At 43.8% G+C, this 14,970-nt stretch overlaps 2 protein-coding genes and 1 pseudogene across 9 annotated transcripts; all 3 read right to left on the bottom strand.

The window, feature by feature from the left end:
- Nucleotides 1-598: 598 nt before the first annotated feature.
- On the bottom strand, nucleotides 599-1,811 carry LOC4337901 (fasciclin-like arabinogalactan protein 11). Its single transcript, XM_015783232.3, has one exon. The coding sequence runs from the start codon at nucleotides 1,692-1,694 to the stop codon at nucleotides 867-869; it is 828 nt and encodes a 275-aa protein (XP_015638718.1). The 5' UTR covers nucleotides 1,695-1,811; the 3' UTR covers nucleotides 599-866.
- A 1,337-nt stretch (nucleotides 1,812-3,148) lies between these two features.
- LOC4337902 (probable E3 ubiquitin-protein ligase RHG1A) lies at nucleotides 3,149-10,256 on the bottom strand. 8 transcript variants are annotated; one of them, XM_066310445.1, is made up of 9 exons: nucleotides 10,057-10,256; nucleotides 8,699-8,832; nucleotides 8,417-8,609; nucleotides 5,608-5,723; nucleotides 4,828-5,511; nucleotides 4,033-4,484; nucleotides 3,853-3,951; nucleotides 3,625-3,771; nucleotides 3,149-3,521 (listed from the first exon to the last, which is right to left on the bottom strand). In XM_066310445.1, the coding sequence occupies exons 4-9, from the start codon at nucleotides 5,687-5,689 to the stop codon at nucleotides 3,384-3,386; spliced, it is 1,602 nt and encodes a 533-aa protein (XP_066166542.1). In that variant the 5' UTR covers nucleotides 5,690-5,723; nucleotides 8,417-8,609; nucleotides 8,699-8,832; nucleotides 10,057-10,256; the 3' UTR covers nucleotides 3,149-3,383. The 8 variants fall into 8 exon arrangements, with proteins under 8 accessions (XP_066166542.1, XP_015639373.1, XP_015639377.1 ...); XM_015783887.3 differs by having other exon boundaries at nucleotides 3,625-3,951; XM_015783891.3 differs by lacking the exons at nucleotides 8,417-8,609; nucleotides 8,699-8,832.
- A 921-nt stretch (nucleotides 10,257-11,177) lies between these two features.
- On the bottom strand, nucleotides 11,178-14,648 carry LOC107277361 (G-type lectin S-receptor-like serine/threonine-protein kinase At2g19130; annotated as a pseudogene).
- Nucleotides 14,649-14,970: the final 322 nt, after the last annotated feature.

The following is a 14,970-nucleotide window of genomic DNA, read 5'->3' on the forward strand; positions in this document are numbered from 1 at the left end:
TGGGGTTTGCCCAATAGAATCTTATAATGTTCACTAATTTTATATACAAATCCATTGCTTTTATCTTTTCTTTTCCATTATAATTTCCAGATATGTAGTTGTACGCGTATGATTTTCTACTTGCAATAACAATGATCGCATTTTTGTCGAATAAAAAAGATTGATCTAGTTATGAGGAATGTGTGTATTGGCATTTGAAGCAAGCTACCTCTGATTCCTAATGTCTATCATTAATCTATATGAATTCAAAATAGATATAGGCTGCCATCGGCTGGCTTGTTTGGCTTAAGCTTGGGTTGGCGCTTTTCAGCCAAACAAGTGGGACTCGCAAGGGAGTTGGATCATCAGTGGTAGATAATTATGTGAACTCTCTTGTGACCATACACAGAAAATAAGAATCCCAATACCACCAGTCACAGAAAATCCCTCACCAGCCATATAAGCAAAATAAGCCAAACAATGGTTTTTCTTTGGCTGAATTGAATTTGGCTGATCAGCCAAAGCTTCATGCCATCTGATGAGGCCGATACTTTTTGTGCCCAGTGTGTATTGTACTAACTTTCTTCAAAATAGCAGTAAGAGTAAAAGATAGTACATGGAAGGTGAACGATGTCAAGTAACAAATTAGATACCACAATATACAAACACTTCTTATTACATATATAACAACCACGAAAAGACATACAACACACAGTGAAAAACTCTAAAAGATCAACATAGGACACGGACAAAACAAAATCCTACCAAATCATACAAAAAGAACAAGAAAAACCAAAACAACAAAACAATTTTAACACCTTTCCACAAAATTAAAAGAAAAAAAAATCCCATGGTGAATTGGCAATCTCCAACATTCTCCTTTACTGTCACATGCCACACCACGCGACAGCCACGGCGACGGCCACGCCGACCAAGCCCCGCCGCACCGTGCCCCGCGCCGCCGCCTCCGACGCCGTCGCCACCGTCGTCGTCGTCGTCCCGGCAGCCGTGTCGGCCGCCGGCGCGTCGGCCACGCCGACGGGGCCGGCCTTCTTCTTGGCCTTGTCCGCCGGCGACGGCGCCGGCGCGGGCACGGGCGGGCCGTAGAGCGCCCACGGCAGCAGCACCTTGTCGACCTGGTAGACGACGAGGCGGTCGCCGGAGTAGAGCGTGTTGTCGACGGTGGCGTTGACGACGCCGGTGGAGATGTTCACGCGGGAGCCCTCGGCGGTGACGTTGAGCGGGTACTTGCCGGCGGCGGTCTCGCCGGCCTGCGTCCGGAGCGGGTTGCTGACGGTGTCGAACTGCGCCATGGGGAGCAGCGCGGACACGACGTGGAACTGCACCAGCGACGTCTTCTGCTGGTCGGAGAGCTTGTTGAGGGTGCCGGTGGGGAGCGCCGCGAACGCGTTGTCCGGCGGCGCGAACACGGTGAGCCCGCCGGAGGACGACGCCTTCCCCTTGATCTGGTTGTTGATCTGCTCGCCGGCCTGCGTCGACTGCAGTAGCTGGAGGAACTTGGTGAACTGACCGGCCTTGGTCAGGATCGCCGTGATCGTCTTCGGCGCCGCCGGCGCCGGCGCCGGCGCAGCCGCCGCCGCCTGCCCGTTCGCCACCGGAGACTCCACCGCCATCACCACCAACATCGCCGCCACGAGGATGGTCGTCGTCGCCGAAGCCGCCATGGATGCCAAACTCTTCTTGGCCACGTGCATGCAAATGCAGTGAGCAGTTTAGTGCAATGAGATGCTTTGCAAAGTGAGATCATTAGGCTAATTATATAGGCGTGTAGAGTGAGATGGAAGAGGTTAATCAATGGTAGGGGGTGTGATCAAGAAGTGATAACTGAGCTGGGAGATGATGGAATATTAAGTCATTATTAGTAATTAATTAGCTGGTAGTATGTAATTATGTATGGTGTGTGGATTGGGGTTGGTTGCTTGATGGAGCAGCAAGAGAGTGGGGTTGGGGTTTAAGGATCGGGATCGCGCTTAGCTCTGACACTCGTGGATTTAGGTGGGTAAGGGACACAATGACTGCTTAACTAGGGACATCGATAGATCATTTCGCTGCAGATCAGATCATACTCACCATTAATTGCAACTTGCAGGGCTTTCTAGCTCCGAGCTGTAATAATCTAAGGTGAGTGATAATTAATGCCAGGACATGTATGGCCTTCCAGCCGTCCGATCAGGAAGCCGCTTCGGCCTCGTTTTAATTAGAGGAATTGTGGGGAATTTTTGTTAGGATTCAATTTCTACGGATAATTTTTCTATTTGATCCTTCGGAACAAAAACTTGGAGCTTCAAAATTTTATTTGGAATGGCTCCCGTGCATGGAGATTTTTGATACACGGACAAAGGCACCGCCTAGCTACCTTGGGTGGCTGCTTGGGGCTTCGTTGGCGAACGCCTAATAGAATTACCATGTTATTATCTTATACGGATTATGGAGTACTCATAGTTACCGTCTGACCAAATAATTTTTTTCATCACTCCATATAATTGTTTTAGAAGTTTCCTCACTTCACTAATATTTTATAGAAGAAAGTTAACATAAGGTCCAATCTCTAGAAGAAGTTAACATAAGGTCCAATCTCTTGAAGTTCTCTCTTAACCTGTCTCCTATGAAAATTCTCATGAAAATTTGATGTTCTTCGTACTGTTTTACCACTCGTACGTTTCAAAGGAGGTCATCCTGGCTTGAGACCCTGTACCAAAAATGATGTTCTTCCTAGTATGTTTTACCATTCATGTTTCAAAGGAGGTCATCCTCGCTTGAGATCCGGTACCAGAAATGTTTCTTTTTGGTTTTTTGGGGGGGCTTGGAATTGAGGCTTCCTAAGCTGGATTGGTTCATGATGAGCAGACAACATTGCACCAGCCACAACCAGCTAGCTATCTGGGTCAGGAGGGTGGTGCATCCATCACAAAGCAGGTAAAATTGGTAGCATGCAACAGATCAGCAGGAGATCAACAACGGCAACTCGACGAGATCGCAAGCACCTTCACCGATGGTGAACACCGAACCATCCAGCTGCAGCTGGCAAGAGAACAGCCTCTTAACGGCCGGGCCCCTCAATCATGAGATGAGATATCCATTGGCCCTTGCGCAGACGTGAACAGCAAAACCATCCGGGAAGAGATATCTCCATGTTAGAATTAACCACTGAACAACAATTGGATGCTTTTGAGCGAAATTAACTAACTTGGGAGATTTACATTGCACATAGGTTTTGCTTGAGTTTATAATAGTCTAATAGCTCACAAAATAATTCCATATCGACCGAGATAACTTATTCACAAGAGCCCACAGATTGCGGAGCAATGGAGACAGGCATAATTTGGCCTGACCTTGAACTGCATCATTATATAAATGGAGGGGAAGATCAATTGGTCCCCTCATCAGCTGCCTTCATCTGCGGCAGCAGCTTTGCAAACTGGGCAGGTGTTCTTCACCTGCAGCCACTTCTTGATGCAATTGCAGTGAAACCCGTGGCCGCATTTCAGCCTCCCAAGTGTGTCCTCATGCTTGTATTCCTCCTGCAGTGAAAAAGAGGTTGTGGATTAAGTAACTTGTATTGCGTAAAATGCGCTGCGGGAATCGCTATCATAGTAGGTAGATTGGTACCATCCACTATCTTACCAGGCAGATTACACATCTTTCATTGTCCTGATCATCCTGCAAATGACTACTGCTGCAGCAGGCTACCTCCATCACACAGCCAGAAATTTTCTCATCAGCGAGGCCAGTGTTCACATGGCCTATGCGTTCTTCCAAAGCCAGCAGCTCCTGTGTATAGAAAAAGTTGCATTTGTTTAAATAGCATTCTAAAGCTGCTGTGGTATTAAAGAGAAAATTGATTCTTTCTACCTCATAGCTCATGTCATCAATGTCCAGTCTCATGTCCCAGTGAGGATCGAATGCTTCTCTTGATTCATGGATAACTAACTGATCCAGCATCATAAACCGCTACAAAGAGTGAAAATAGATTAGATGCGTGTTCAAAATTTTAACATTGTACTGATATCAAGAGGAGAGAATAATATCTACCTCAGCTGCTGATCTTCCCAAGTTATTGTCTTCAATCATCAAATGATGAAAACCATGATAGGAATCCCTCATCCTTCTACTCCTTGCACTACCACTGCCCCCTACAGATACATGCCTTGGATGCCTCAAATGTGCAGCAGCTTCAGCATGAAATGGCTGGACACTTGATGATGCTGCAGAGGTTGCAGGTGGATAGCTAGGGGCAGCAGGTGGATAGCTAGGAATAGCTGGCTCATGGGAGACTGCTCCAGGGTTGGAAGAAGATGCAAAAGCTGGAGGAGGATAAGTGCGTAAGTTGTTACGATGAGCTGATCTAGGGGCGTACCCACCATGAGCAAATGGTGCACTGTCACAAGAAATAGGAAGCGTTGGCACAGGTGCACTTATGTTGGTGCTCTGTGGAGCAGGATAGTATGGCCTCTCTCTGAATGCTATGCTACTACCATCAGGCCCTAGACAAAAACAGAGAAAGGTCTTAGCTTCTTAAATAATACCAAATTCAGAGAATGGGCATACCACCTTATCAGGAAGCACACATTTCATTTGAAACTGGACTAGATTAAAATTGAGTGGGAAAAAGCTATGCTTGAAAGGAAGTAGTTGCATTAGTCTACTAGATGAATCATGAATGCTGATATAGTCATAATTCATAAGAGTTGGGTTTATCTCAACAAACAGAAGAAAAAAAAGTAGTAGTTGACATATGAGATATGATTACGTACCTACAGTTCAGACTAAAGTACGCATCAGATTAGAACAGAAGCTGCAAATAGAAGAGAAGAAGTCAAAACTAACCTGGAGGAAGAATTCTTGGATGCACAGATAAAGGAGCTCTGTCACGTTGTACTGGTGCACTTCCAAAAGGACCATTTGCATTTGGATGGTATGGTGGCACATTGATGCTGCTTGACGGGCAAGCTGCAGCTGGACTTTGTTCCAAATGGATAGTACTATGATCATGTCTTCCCCTCACATTCCTCTGAGATCCTTCATGATTAACATAGCGGTGATCATTCCAGTGGTTCGAACCCAAGTGTGAGGGCATTCGAACACAGGATTCAGGAGGTGGAATAGGATTTGGAGGCATGGGCCGAGAGAACTGAGTATTGGAAGAACTGCCAGCATAATAATTTCCAACACCGAATCCATCTGTAGGATGAATGATGGGATTTCTTCTCTTCAATGCAACCCTTCTGCCATCCACATGGGAACTTGGAATGAAATTATCCTCGGATCCGTGTGGATAGCTTGAAGCAGGCATATGTTGAGTATTGTATGGTGCATAGCTACCACTAGAGCTTCCAGCAGGTGCATGACCAGAATATGAAGCATGGATGGGGGCTCTATTCTGCTGACCATAAGCTTGGCCAGCATAACTTGAAGACGGAAGATCATTCGATCTCATTGTGTTACCCACATAGCCAGACGATCCAGCTCCGTTAGCTGGATCACTCCTAGGATGCATAAATAACTTTTGGCCTGGCATAATAAGGCACGAGTGAAGTAAATTTACCATACTTGAGATAATGAGAGGATTATGAACACTTAGGAAGTAATTCAGTTTAGTCCATGTACCAAAAGGTGGAGGTTCATTGTTTAGCCTGTCCATATGATCCATCCGGGACATCTGGGAATTATTATACTGATGTCCAGCCATAACACGTGAACAATCTGATCAAACTTGGCTTAATCTGGGAAAACAAGTTGCTCTATTAGTTTTCCAGCAAATCTATTGCAGCTGCAAATGGACTGTAAACATGAAGTTTTAAACTAGAAAAAGAAGGGCAAGATAATATATGCATAATCACAAATTCATAAACTTCAGGAACAAAGCATTTCAACCTTAGAAGCGTTATATTTGAGACCTGAGTCACACAGATCTGAGATGCCATGGGCCAAATGATTCATCATGTCCAGTGTCTTACTTAATTTAACACAAAGCATTCTACACATATGAAAGTTCCTGTCATACATATCCAGGAACACTTCGAAGGAAATCTGAGCATTGTATTCAGACAAAAAATAAGCCAAAACAAAGGCTGTTTTGGCCGCAGAATAGCAGTTCCAGATATAAACCAGAAATGGAATTGCATACCAATCTGTTGCAGGAAGCAACAGTTCGACACTTAATTTAAGAACCAATGCATAAAGACATGGCTTTGATAAAGGTGCAGCTGTTGAACAATTCGAAATCCACCAAAATTTCATGACTACTTTGCAGGATAACTATGACACCGATTACATTTCCCCATGACAACTTAAAGTCTAAACAGTACCAAAAATATATTGTGCCCAAATCCATGTTTGTGTTGTACACATAAAATTATTTGCACCTTTTCATACATGATGTTGGTTATATTTCATGGGGGAAAAGATATAATCAAGAAAAGGCAGAGTTGATAGATTGCAGCAGTCTCAGTAAAAGTGATAGCTCAAAACATTGGTTGTGCTGCATGTGTAGATTCTAAGAAGCATTCTGGTTGTTTTAATATGTTTTGACTTCAAGCTCAAAAACATACAACATTTCAACACTATTCACCTATTAATATGGTTATATTTACATCTTCAGGCATGATTTGAGACAAAATAGGTCCAAATATCAAGACTACATTCATCTTTTCTCCAAAGGACAAACCAACATAATATTGGCATACATGTTACAACAGCATATGAATACCATGTTTCACAAAAAACATAAAAATGTGTTTGTGGATACTAAAATAGCTTTATATTTCTTTTTTTCCCCAATTATAGTATGGCCGATAACAAGACAACATCAGAACATCAAGGAACATCAAATGCATTGCAATCTTATGTAACAATGACAATACAAGTAGCAAAAGTAGAAACAAATTTATAACTAATTTGTATGTATGACAACACTCTTCCAACAGTACAGTTATCATTCACATTCTAGCAAGTAGCAAGTATAAGAATCTGACTGAATCTCAAATATTTACATGGAAAAGGATAAAGCCCTTGTCATATTGAGCTATGACATGTGGGAGAGATATCTGTACATAATATTAGAAAAACAAAAGAACAACACTGGATGTGTAAAACTTAAAAGGTGTAACGCTAACTAATAGCTTCAGAATAGCCAGGCAAAACCATCAAGGCGGATGGTCATAGTATAACAGTGGAACAAGCCCCGTTTTAAATGATGCCAGATGTACGGCATTGCTAAGGTTCCCTTCATGGCATTGTTGTGCTTGTTTATTCTGCTTATGAGTAAGTGCATCTTGTTTCAAACACCATCAGTTGACCTACTATTGACTAGCCTCTCTTTCCTTCCACCTCCATCAAATGGATATCTCCAGAGAAAATACTCAGTGCAATCAGTTCTGAACTGCTGCTTCAAGGGTCCAGGTACCGCCATCACCAAGTCAATTCTATATGCTAAGCTGATTTTGACTTGGAAAGCACCTTCAGATCAACTAATATGGTAGAAAACATTTAGCTCTTTAAGTTTTCTTTCCCAGATTTTACACCCATCTATTTGCGAAGTAGTTCACACTCCTCCAGTCAATACTTCCAAGGAACTCAAAATCCTTCTCTACATGTTAGCAATGGGCCATGAGACTATCAATGCTCTTCATACACCATCACTAAGTACTAAGCTAATCGTCGTAGGTGCCCCCTTTCCAGTCGTCAGACGAACAAAAAATTCAGCATCAAATGACAATGTATCAATTGCCTCATCCAAAACCACATTGGAAGGCCTGACTTGTAATTTATGATATAATTGCTGTTACTATCTTGCAAGAGGTGTCGCTTTCCCCACTCTAAGGGCAATGCAACTCCAACAATGATGTTAGGCCAATGTTCTTATACTGAGGACAAAGCACATGTCCTCAAATGGCATATATCAACTGGAAGAGCTCTTCCATTTGCTGCACCAGTAGTCAGCATTTAGCATCAACAAAATGATTATGGAGCCCAAAACACCCATTTGTTACACCTTAATGTAAGCTTGATTTTGGTAAATCAAGGAAAATAAAACTCTCCATTACAGGGAAGAATCAATTAGTACCTGCAATGTCATTAGTAGCTCAGTTCAAAGTATTAACAGTTATAATACCCTGGTAAAGGTATTACACAACATTTGTATGATAAAAAGCTAGGTAGTATTCCCAAAGATATAAATTCCCCTTGTTTTAGTTTTCATTTTTAGAGTTAGAACAGCAACAAACTATAAGGGCTAGAGAAAACAAAGGAAACTATTATAAGTTTATAACAGTTTGAGAAAAGGGAGAAGAATGAGAAGGTATATGTCCTTTTGTAAAGGTGAGAATGACACAAAGGATTAAGATGATTAAAAGTGATAACTTCCAATTTACTCATTATATATATGCAACTAATATGTCTGGAACCATTCACTAACCTGAATACCTGACCATCAGATTATTGGAAGAAATGGCAATTGCTTACCCAACCTAATTCCCGCGTGTCCCAAATGTGGAGTCAAACACACAACATAACTGAATCATGTTCCAAAGATTGTGTCCAACTCTAATAGATCTTAATAACAGCTTTCAAGGTCGTGGGTTATTGTGGAAGCCGAATCTCACTATAGCCTGCATTTGCATAATAAATGGTGGTTTCGTGGCATTTCTAATAAAATAAAATACTATATAGATAGTCTTGAAATGTTAATAAGGAGTACCTGAAGATGCAGAAGACATGTTGTGCAAGTGATGTTGAATTTCAAAGCAAAGGACACGGAGTTGTACCTTTGACATATTGAACATTTCTGCTTCTAAGGATAAACCGAGGTTGTAGAACTTATATGTTCTCTGTCTGATGGAAGACATGGAAATTTAAGAACCAATATGGATGGAAGGGTTAAAGGGATGCTTTCCATTGGGAGAAGCATCATGAGAAGAAGGTACACTTGAAGGTTCAGATATAGCATGAGTTATACACGTCATATAATTTTTTTTCTATCCGTTGATCATTTAGATGCTAAGAAATGACATGAATTGCATTTCTATTACATAAGAAACTGTGATAACACATTAGATAGTGTAGTCCCTTGTAGAAGAGTTCAACTAAAGATGCCATGCTAGGCTGCTAATAGACAGGACAAGGAGTCAAACAAAAATGTTTGCTGACTTAAAAGTTACACGGGTCAAATAACTCTTCTCACTGAACTATTCTTACATGGACAATAAGAAGAATAAAGGACCACTTTAATTAGTAGAGCTTAGCTCTTGAAGTTAAATTTATGATGTACTTTTACTATGTCAATATTGTGCCTAAGAGGGAAAATAAGAAAAATCTCCAAAGGTATATAGTTGGTGGCTCAAGTATGTATGAGACTCTCGAACTAAAGTGTAGCAACGCAAAAAAGGCTGGGCCAGAAGATGCTGACTCCTTGATAGAACTGAAAGACTCAGTGGTGGTGAGGAACATTTTCCAATTAAATGCGTGATTTGAACAAGACAAAAACTCAAATAATTTTACTACTAAACAATCACACCTACGACTCATCCATAGAAGCTAAAGCACAAAGATAAGTTCCAACAACTGATTAGGGGGCGAGAACAACCTATGGCCAAAAGATTAGACTGACAAAGATAAACAGTTAATTGCAACTAGGCAAACAATAGTTATGAACAGACAGGATCGCTGTGAACGGCTTGTTTGACACCAACAGGACGCCCCAATAGAGAGAGTTCGGTACGGATTAGCGCGTGATTCCAGTCACAGGAGATGAAAACTTCCTTCGCAGCGGAAATCACATGATCTCAAGCACTCTGAAACCTGAATCGACCAATCGCGCCGCTGTACATCACACCCGCCTCATCGATTATTAAGCCGACGACGAGTAATCCCAGAAATTCCCCCATCAATCCGACCACGTCCGATACCCGATCACGCTCCGCTCCCGTCACGCACCAACAATCAACCGCAGGAAATGGTCTACCCGGCGAGAAAACCCCACCCGATCAACACAAACCCTTGGATTATTACGCGGGGGGAATTTGGGGGGAGCGAATCGGAGGGGAACGGGGGCAATACCTCCTCGTGGGCGGCCGATCCAGTAGACGGCTCGTCCTCTCCGCCGCCGCCTCCTCTCCCCCCACCACCGGAGGAGGAGGAGACGAGGGTTTGGTCCTCTCTCTCCTCTTCTTCGCGCGAGCACGCAACCGCAGCGATGGTTTCGTGGAGCGACGCTGTTTGCTTCCTCCTCGAAGAAAAAAATAAAAAAGAAAGGGGGGAGAAGAGAAGGGAGAGGAGTCGCGGTATTTATAGGGGAAGGCGAGGAATTAATTCGAGGCGTGGGCCCACCGGTCAGTGGGCGTGGGCCCACCGGTCAGTGGGCGTGGGCTGAGTTGGGGTGCGTGTACGCTGCGACTTTTTGCGAGGGGGAGAAAAAAATGCGGCCGCTTTTCCGTGTCTGTGGGTGGTGGGCCCCACCTGTCAGAGAGGCGTCGACCAGTGGAACCGCCATGGTGGCACGCGTGTCACGGGCCAGATGAGACGCGACGCGAGGTGGGCCGTCCGATCTGCTTTGAGATTCGGGGGCCGAGGCCCAAGGCCCACACTGACGAGGGGAGAGCGTAGGCAAATCCGGGATTCCGGCGAGGGGCGGCGGCGCCGGCGCCGGCGAGACGGCGAACGCTCCTCCGGTGCGGGAGGAGATGAGGGAGGGAGAGAGGGACGGCGTTCGTGGTGGGGATTCACCGGCTGCGACGGGCGCTCGGTAAAATACAGGCTGCAGAAACCCTTGCATTTGGTTGGATTGTGAATCTGTGATGCAAAACCTAGGCTGTTTTTCTTCTGAAACCTGAACTATGTTGATTGGGAATGTCTTTGAAGAGTGTTGTCAGATCAGCACCTAGATATAATTCTTCTGTACTCATCAGTTATAGGTGATTTGCTCTGATGCCTCATTTGTTTAAGTTGATTTGCACTTATGCAGTCCACAGGGGTTGAAATGGTTCTGATTTTTTCGCCGGGTCGGCTTTGCCGACCAAACAATAGTATTAAGAAGGAGAAAATTCAGAACTGTACAGAGCAAAAACAAAAGAGAGCAAACACACACACCCTGAAAAAAAAATCAGAGGTGACACAGCTCCTACTAACAGAGCCGAAGCTCACACACACCCCTGTGCTGCTAACTAGCTGATCCCTCTGGATATGGGGCTTCTTGCTTCAATTTCGCACAGCAGACCGGCCGCTTTCCAAGCTTCCCATTCTTCCACAATTGTGGCACAAAGATGTTCCGCTGAGGTTGCTCTTCCATCAAACACTCTAGCATTGCGTTCCTTCCATATGAGCCATGTCACAAGGATCACCCCGGCGTCAAATGTCTTTCTGTCTTGCTTGCGCACTGATTTTCGGACTGAACACCACCAAGAGGAAAGATCTTCTGATGGCACCGAGCAGGAAAGGCTAAGCCGATCTCGAATCCTTGTCCAAACCTGCTTTGTGAAGGGACAATCATGGAAGATGTGGGAGCAGGACTCGCCGTCGTTTGCACAAAGGTGACAGATCGAGGCCGAAATGGTTCTGATTTTGCTTCAGTAGAATTCTGGTTACTAACCGTAAAGTTTTCTATGCTCCCTAAATTTACACACAAGTTTATTTGATTCACTGCTTAGGAAGTTTCAATATATTAGATAGGTAAAATATTACACAAGTTTATTTGATTCACTGCTTAGGAAGTTTCAATATATTAGATAGGTAAAATATCACAAGGTACTATTAAGGCCCATAATTTTATTCTCATAGGGTTAACTATTACTACATGAGAGCTCACCTATCATTTAGTAACCAGCTAATGCCTCTAGAATGGTGTATAGGGTATTTAAATCTTCAATATGAGCTCCCTGTGGCTGTGATAGCTTGAAGTAATCTTGGCATTGGTGGCATTTCAAGTTCTAACAAACCTTCAAGAATTTGAACCACTTCGCCCATGGTCGGCCGATTAGACTCATTTTCTTGGACACACCAGCAGGCCACCTTGCTTATTCGTTCAGCCTCATCCAGGTTAACATCATCAAGCAGTTTGTTATCTAGCAAGCTCCTGACATCTCCCTCGAGAAGTTCATTTGCAACTTGCACAGGGAAATATGCAGCATGATCATCATCACTTGTGTCTTGTTTGCATGAGTTCCTCCTACCTGACATTATTTCAAACAACACCATTCCATAGCTATAGACATCAACCTTGGATGTAATGGCCACTCCACTAATTCATTCTGGTGCAAGATACCCTATGGTTCCTCTAAATGTAGTAAGAACTCTACTGAAATCTCTTCCAACAAATTTTGCCATTCCAAAATCTGCAATTTTAGGCACAAATGATCCATCAAGAAGTATGTTCTCTGGCTTAATATCACAGTGTATGATGCAATCCCTGCAACTCTCATGCAGGTATGCCAACCCTCTAGCAGCTCCAAGGGCTATCTGGTAACGGGTACTCCAGTTTAGGATCGTAGTATGGTTCTGAAAAAGGTGCGTGTCAAGAGAGCAATTTGGCATGTGTTCATATACAAGCAGCCTCCTACCACTATCAGAACAGAATCCAATAAGCTTAACCAAATTGATGTGTTGGATTATTCCAATGGAACTCACCTCAGCCCTGAATTGCTTCTCACCTTGACGGTCACCACCAAGCTTTTTTACTGCAATAGGTGTCGAGCCACCTAGAAACCCTTTGAATACAGCACCAAAGCCGCCTTCTCCTAATTTCTCAGAGAAATTTTTAGTTGCATGTTGCAGAACACTGTATTTGAAAGACACAATTCCATTTCCCCCTTGAACATTATTAGTAGGAGCAGTAAATTGCTTCCTTTTGTACCTCCAGATTACAGTAGCTGAAAACAAACCCAAAGCAACAACACTGGAAGCAACCGCAGCACCAATAATCTTTCCTTTTCCATTTTTATTATGGCTCCAACTTGCGTCTTTGGCGGCAATACGTAGGTAGAGAATTTCTCCATCACTAGTAGTACCTTTATTATACTCTTACATTAAGCAAATCATCATACCATACAGAGCACCTGTTACCATAGGAATATGCAGTGCAAGAACAATTATTCTGGCAAGCTAGTGCACATTGGTCAGCTGTCCTAGCAGCTTCTATGATGTTGGCTTCTGTGGGCAATCCAATACCGGGCAAGGAGTAAAACTTGTCAGTTGTAGCAGTTCTGCTTTGGTTCTTGGTGCCGCAATCTAATGGTGTATTTCTTATGCATCCACCAGCTCTATCCTCTAACTCCCAATCCTTAGGTGATCTTACTGAGAATCCCTTAATGCAATCGCACACTTGGAGTGCATTGCTGTTGCAGACAGTGAAAGGTCCACATGTAGCATAGATATCACATAGATCTTTAGGCAGAGTATAGATCGTTGCCCATTCCTGCTTGTTCTCAAGCCAGAGGAGCTGTTTCATCTGACCAGATATGTCCAAAAAGCAAACAGTTATTAGATCTTTTTCTAACAAGTTGAACACAAAGTACTTCTCTTGGTTGTTGTTGATGAACTTGAAGTCAAATAGAGTTCGTCCTGACATCTCTGGTATTGAGTTGAAGAATTGGCCATTCCATTCCCCAGTAGACCAATAGACTATGGAAGAGTTGCAAAACTCTAAGACGTATTGGTTAGCACCAGTAGGGTCTAATTCCAGGCAATAGAGGCCAGCAGCTGGATCAGCCAAACTCTTCTTGGAAACAATAACACGGTTCAGACCAGTCACCTTATCTAGGCCAAACTTTGCACCAATAAGCATGACATCAGTAGGGTAGTCAAAGCTCTGCCATAGTACGTTGGACGAGTTGGATGCATCTCTTAAGATGAGGTTTCCATTATCCTGGAGGACAACCATGGTTTTCTTGGCTGTGATACTGGCATGAGTCGACCAAACCGTCGATCTGGTGGCTTGGTTGAAGATGGCAAGGTTGCCATCACTGGCAATTGTGAGTTTTGTCACTCTGTGATGGCCTACAATTGGGTTCTCTCTGTTTGCTATCCATATTGGAGTTAACACTGGTATCTTGTCGAACCATATGCCTAGGTACCAGTGCTTGAGGGTGTGCCGGGGGAAGAACTTACTGTCGGTGTCCGGATGGAAGAAGCCGAGCGCGAACCTGCCATTGCGAGAGACAAGCTTCTCATCTTTCGGGAGTGCTTCACCGGCTGAAATCGTGTCCGTTGCAGCAGAACACGCCGGAGAATGTATGGAGAAGAGCAGAGGCACAAGAATGATGAAGGTACGAAGCATGGTGAATGAAGAGGATAAGAACGAGGAATGCGATTTCGGTGTTTGGGGGTGCTGGTGCCATGATATATGCCTCTTAACATGGTTGAAGAATATACATGCTGCATCATTGCATCTTGACGTGCTTTCTTTGAGACATTTTTGCAGCCTTGCACTCACGTCAACTTCAAAACCTACTTTGCTGCCAATTTTGGTGATCAGCCACTACTGGTCTACTGCAGTCAAGCTTGGTATATTGGATTGCACTGTGTTCAAGACTGTAACAGAACTCATTTTGCTGACATTGTAGATGTTCTGACTAAAATTACTTAATTTTTGAACATCAGTCGGCAGCATGGAATATACAATATGTTTGGTAAATTAAAAAAAAAAGGAAGGTAAATATGGCTATACGCCTATGTCTAGCACAAGGCATCCACTTTTTTTTAATGACACTTTGAAGGTCGTGTGATTTTTCTATCAAATGCATGCTAGCAAAGATATAAAATTACCTTCCTATCAACTCATCAGTAGGGTTGGCAATAGGCGGTGGGTGGCGTTGGCAACGGAGGAAAACAACGAAACTGATTAGGAGGCGGCGGCCGGTGGTGGCGGATCTAGCTACGGCGAGCCACCGGAGGTGAGAAAGACGGAGGGACGGGGGACTCGGTGCCACCCTCTCGCCGGCCTCGTTGACCCCTTCTAGCCAGGCGGCGGCGCGATAGGGT

This window comes from Oryza sativa, chromosome 5 (genome assembly GCF_034140825.1).
Source record: "Oryza sativa Japonica Group chromosome 5, ASM3414082v1".
NCBI classification, from domain to species: domain Eukaryota; kingdom Viridiplantae; phylum Streptophyta; class Magnoliopsida; order Poales; family Poaceae; genus Oryza; species Oryza sativa.